Here is a 6,182-nt window from a genome sequence, read left to right on the forward strand (position 1 = left end):
TAGATCCATGTGGCAATAATAAATCAAATCAAATCCTTAGCCAGCCTGGCCTACATATCACTCCAGACCCACAGCAATATGGTTAACTCTTATCTGCTCTCTGGGCAATTAGGCATGGGTAATAAATACTGGCCTGTTCAGTGATGCCCACATCCCATCTTCGATAAAAACAAAATCCCCATAACTGCTTGGACTGAATTCAACGAAATCAGTGTAGGTTGGGAGTGAACCTTGATGCTGTATTGTTTTTTCTGTAGTTCATTTTCATACAGTCACTGACCCAGTGGGAAGCTGTGTTAGCACTGACGGTCAGAGAATTAAGCATTGTTTTAGTCGCAACTTCTTCCGAAAACACTACTTTTGGTTTGAACGCTGAGCAGCTGATAATTCAGGCGTATAGTCTGTTGTTAACTGAAATGTACCTTAAAATCAGTTGAATACTTGTTTGGGTAATTTTAAGAGATTATTCCAGATCTCCAGTGAAGATAAATCTATCATTTGGAATATCAACAGCAGATTCTGTTAAATTGATACAACCCAAACCTCAATGTTGGGCTCCTGATATTGAATCCCCTTGCTTCTATCATTGGACTAATTAAAATGGTTACAGATAGAGAGACTTTTGAAACAGTGAGAAGATTTGTTCCCTTACTCTGCTATCCAAATGGATTTTCTCTTTCGAAGCTAAGCAAAGAGTTTGAATTAATATTTGCACTTTTCACAGTCTCCAAAAGTGCTTCATAGAAGTAGAATTGCAGTCAGTTTTGTCATTTAGATATGCTACAGTCTGTCTACTCTCTGATATGGAAATTATGCAGAAACCCCTGTGCCTGGAAATATGGTATTTTCCTGTCTGATGTGCATAACTGAAAGAGGTCTCAATGCGTTTTGTTTCCACAGCCTTCCAGTGCTATTTATACACGAATTTCAAACCCCTGCCTAGCAGATAAAGTATTGAGCAGTAACCACTCTGAGGTGCCTCGAGAGAATGCAATCAACTCCCAGGAGCAGTTGACCAGCAAGTCCAATCCAGCAGAAGGTAAATTTCCAATGGGTTTTAGTAACACTTTCCAGTGGGGTTAACCTGTCCTGGGAGCTGGCTCCAATCTGAGCCAGGGTTACTGGGATCAGATTTTATTTGATTGGTCAAATGTGTACATCAATTGAATTTGCGTTAACCAGTCATTTAGAGTCATAGAGATGTACAGCATGGAAACAGACCCTTTGGTCCAACTCATCCATGCCAACCAGATATCCTAAATTAATCTAGTGCCATTTGCCAGCATTTGGCTGACGTCCCTCTGAACTCTTCCTATTCATATACCCATCCAGATGCCCTTTAAATGTTGTAATTGTACCAGGCTCCACCACTTCCTCTGGCAGCTCATTCTATACATGCACCACCCTCTGCGTGAAAAAGCTGCCCTTGAGGTCCCTTTTAAATTTTCCCCCTCTCACCTTCAACCTATGCCTTCTAGTTTTGGACTCCCTCACCGTGGGAAAAAGACCTATTTACCCTGTTCATGCCCCTCATGATTTTACAAACCTTTATAAGGTTACCCCTCAGCCTCCGATGCTGCAGGGAAAAAAGCCTCAGCCTTTCCCGGTAGCTCAAAACATCCAAACCTGGCAACATCCTTATAAATCTTTACTGAATCCTTTCAAGTTTAATAACATCCTTCCTAGAGCAGAGTGACGAGAATTGCATGCAGTATTCCAAAAGTGGCCTAAACAATGTCCTGTACAACTGCAACATGACCTCCCAACTCCTATACTGAACACACTGACCAATAAAGGCAAGTGTACCAAATGCCTTCTTCACTATCCTGTCTACCTGTGACTCCACCTTCCAGGAGCTATGCACCTGCACTCCAAGGTCTCTTTGTTCAGCAATACTCCTCATTTATGGGTGCTGCACAAAACTACCTTAACATTACAAATAATCAGGTCTAAGCTGGGAGCATTGTTCTGCAAGCTGTGAGAGGGAGGGGGGAGTGTTGCACGGATACAGTCAGATATCTGTCTGGTACCATCCTCTTGAGTACAGGAGAACATAGGAACTAGGAGCATGAGTAAGCCATTCGGCCACATGAGCTTGCTGTGCCATTCCATGCGATCATGGCTGATCTTAGCTCAGCCTCAACTTCACATTCCTGCCCACTCCCCATAATCCTTCAACTCATTACTAACTAAAAATCTCTCTCCTCCTTAAACTTATTCAATATCCCACCACAGTATGGGGCAATGAATTCCACAGACTCACGACCTTTTGAGAGAAGTAATTTCTCCTCTTCCCATTTTAAATCTGCTACCCCTTATCCCAAAACTATGACCTCTCTTTCTGGATTGCCCTACATGAGGATCTATAGTTTCCTACTTTCTGCCTACCTCCGTTTTTGAACAGGACAAGTTTCTCATCCAGTGGAACTCTTCCTGCATCCAAAGAATTTTGGAGTATTATAACCAATTGATCCATTATCTCTGCTGCCACTTCCTTTTAAGGCCTTAGGATGTAGGCCAATGGGCCCTGGGGACTTTACTATCTTAAATCTCAATAGTTTGTTCAGTACTTTTCTCTAGTGATGAAGTTCAAAGTTCTTCCTTTTCTATAACCTATGCATTGACTGTTACCATTAGTATAATGCTAGTGTCCTATACCATGAAAATATTTGAAATAAAATATTGGTTAAGTGACTCTGCCATTTCTATCTTCTCCACTATTAATTCCTCAGTCTTATCCTCCGAGGGACCAATGTCCATTTTAGCTGCTCTCTTCTCTTTTATATACTTATAGAAACTTTGGCTGTCTGTTTTTATAATTTGTGCTTGATTTTTTTCATAATGTACCTTTGTTGTTTTTATGAGTTTTTTTTAGTAATGCTTTGTTGATGTTTAAATGTTTCCCAATCTTCTATCTTTCCTTTGCAATATGGAATTCCCTGGTTTTTGTCTTTCTATTATCTTTAACTTCTATGGATGTTTTCTCCCCCTCTTACAATCTTTCTTCCTCTGGAATATATTACAGTTGCAAGCAGTTGAGTAGCTCCTTAAAGATAGGATTGGAAGGTCTACTTTGCTGTCAAACATTAATATGAGGCAGAAAAATTTCTGTTTTGCTTAAAATTGAGAGATCTCTTGACATCCTTTTGTGTCACTATAAATCCACTTGCACTGCAAGTGTAGCATTGACCTGAGGAACTTTGTACTGGTGCCAAGTGTGAATTGAGTTTTTAAAAGTCTCGCTAATTCTAGAGGATTGTGAATGAGAGAGTCTCCTTCAGGAAGGCCACATTGAACTTAACTGGATTCAAGCTACTAATAAGGAAGGCGATGGCTTCATGGTATTATATCTGGGCTGTTAGTCCAGAGACCTGGCAGATGGTTGAATTCAAGAAAAATCTGGTATTAAGACACTAATGATGGAATACAAATCAATTGTCAATTGTTGGGCAAAGCCCATCTCGCTCCCTAAGGGAAGGAAACTGCTATCCTTACCTGGTCTGGTCTACGTGTGTCTTCAGACCCACAGCAATGTGGTTGACTCTTAACTGCCCTCTGGGCAATTAGGAATGGGCAATAAATGGGGCAAGGTCAGTGACAGCCACATCCCGTGAATGAATAAAAGAAAACTGACACCATAAAAACAGCCTTGGGCCAGAGTGAAACCGTTCTGTATCAATGCTGCGGTTATAGCATCAACATACCTTACAGTTATTCAGGCTTCTAAAGGAGAAGATTCATGACCCCTCTGCCCAATCACTTCTGAACATTGCTAATATTGTGTGTTAGGAGCTATCCAAAACCGACTACAAATAATTTACAGCTCGAATTCTTTAATTTCCAGTTGCAGTTGTGTTGTGGTTTAATATGAATGTAAGCCTAACTGGAGGACAAGAACCTTGGAGATGTGAGCTGGAGTGGACCATTTGGCTTGTCAATCCTCTGCAACCATTCAATACGATCATGGCTGACTTCAGGCTTCAGCTCCCTTGTTAAGTTTTATACTAAGTCAATAAATTGCTTCCCATCTCCCACCCAAAACCTTTTATTCTGGCTGAACCCCTGAATGCATTAATGAAGGTTTGATGGGAGCAATGGAACTCTGTAGAAAATGAGTGCATTCTACGTTTAGGCTAACACCAAAATCTCTGAGTGGTTCTCGTTGCACTGCACTGGCCATGATGCGGGTTCCATCATTTTGAGCATCAGCTTCAAGCTTCTGGTGGTTTTACAGGTTCCAATGATGCCTTTGTGGAAGTGGGCATGCCCAGGAGCCCTTCACACTCAGCTAACAGCAGTGAACTAAAGCAGATGCTGAATAGCTCCTCCACACCCGTGGCTAAACGACAGACCTTGGAGTTACTACAGGGCACCAAGAATACCCATCGACAGTAAGTAATGCAGTGGACTGTGAGCACACTGCACCCACACTTGACATCTGTTGAGCCTTGTCCTTCACCGGGCATTGCAATTGGGAGCAAGACAATTTACTACCTCAGGCGTACAAAAGAAAGGGTGCAGAGCAGATTTACCAGAAATCAGGTAGTGATGAGGAGAGAGTAGGGCTGATTGGATTATTTGCCTCCGAGCAGAGAAGGTTAAAGGGAGGTTTAATGTAAATATTTAAATAATGGAAGATTTTAATAAAATTACGTGGAAAGAAATTGCTGTTTTATGTTTTACATAAATGTTCTAAAAATGTTTTATAAAGCAATTATGATCCATCTGGGAAAGTGATTGTGAAATGTTACTTTGTTTAGATAAATTCCTTTACATAATTGTCAACAATCAAACGCTCCTCTCCCCATGACTGGTGGTTATAAATCTATGGAATGTCCAGAAATCCTTTCTCACATGCTCGGATTTTAGGTTATTGTCCCATGAACGGGAGCTTGATGCTGTTTCCACAATCGTGCTACTTTGAAGTTGGGGTAAATCAACAGCCCAAGGATGGGCAGGGAGTGTATTTTAAAGCAAGTTTTTGGAATGCTGGGATTTGGAAAGGCATATCCGAGCCGAGCAAATTCCTTTGGATGTTCCCCATTTCCCAATCACCCCATTGAATTTTGGAATAGCAGGAAGCACTCTCCCAGTACCCACTCCTGGAAAGGGGGGAGATTTAGCTGACAACCCCACCCCCCACTCAGTCCCTAAATATGGGGAGGGTTTGAGCTGAGCTGCCCTGGACGAGGTTAGTTGGTGAGATCCAGGCAGGTCACCTTTCAGCGATTGAGATGATTGGTTAGGTTCCAGAAATTCATCGTTTCTTCACCCACAATAAGAGGCAATGTGGCTGACCAGTCAGCCTGCTCTTCTTGCACACTATAAAAACATTGTTCCCCTTTAATTCTCATTTCTTGTGCGTTGTCGTGATGTGTGAAGACAAAGTGCTCCTATTCTCAACAATACTCAAGTTGTCATTTGTCTTAAAATTGGTTGGCTTAAAGTGAGAATTAAGTAAATTGTTTCAATGTTAATTAAACCTGCTGAATGTCTTGTTTAACTCAAGTGTCCTCGAGATATCTGTAGATCACAAGGGGCTTTTAGTATGCACTGCACTGTGCTATAATCGGACAGTATGAAGTACAAGGTCCTCTCCTGATCAGAAAGACTAGGAGTAGCCAGCTGCTTTGGACCCAAGCACGCCTAGAAATAGGGAGCCATTGTGTGAATGCACTGAAGAAACATTTTCACCATTTTTATTTCAATGTTAGATGCTCCCACAGTTGGATGGCAGGGGCTGGTGTGGGGGACTTGAGTATCTGTGGTAAGAATTCCTAGCTAATAAATCCAATAGGGCAAATCCCTTCACTCCGAGTGGTATAAAGAAGAATAGTTCAGGTGAATAGAGAAGTGTTTAAAGACACACTTGATAAACCCATGATAGAGAAAGGAATAAAAGGATATGATTGAAGGTCAAGTTGAAGAAGCATGTGAGAAAGCTCGCATGGAGCAGCAATAGTAGCAAAGACCACTTGGACCAAATGGCCTGTTTATTTGCTTTAAAGTTTCTTTATAATTCAATATAATGTATCTATCGTAATGTAAAGACAGAAAATTAGCATCTTACAAGAAAGCAGATCTGATGGATAACCAGGTGTAGAGCTGGATGAACACAGCAGGCCAGGCAGCATCAGAGGAGCAGGAAAGCTGACGTTTCGGGTCTGGACCCTTCTTCAGAA

General features: G+C 41.5%; 1 protein-coding gene across 1 annotated transcript in view; it reads left to right on the top strand.

The window, feature by feature from the left end:
• Nucleotides 1–900: 900 nt before the first annotated feature.
• The window catches only part of LOC109920133 (protein bicaudal C homolog 1-like), a gene marked incomplete at its 5' end in the record, with an annotated part of 10,030 nt that continues 4,748 nt past the window's right edge, over nt 901–6,182 (top strand). Inside the window, 2 exons of the mRNA XM_048593903.1 lie at nt 901–1,039; nt 4,235–4,391. Coding sequence (XP_048449860.1) covers nt 901–1,039; nt 4,235–4,391 — 296 coding nt within the window. The remainder of the gene's footprint in view (nt 1,040–4,234; nt 4,392–6,182) is intronic.

The sequence above is a fragment of the Rhincodon typus genome, unplaced genomic scaffold, assembly GCF_021869965.1.
Source record: "Rhincodon typus isolate 14 unplaced genomic scaffold, sRhiTyp1.1 hic_rhity00004470, whole genome shotgun sequence".
In the NCBI taxonomy this organism is placed as follows: domain Eukaryota; kingdom Metazoa; phylum Chordata; class Chondrichthyes; order Orectolobiformes; family Rhincodontidae; genus Rhincodon; species Rhincodon typus.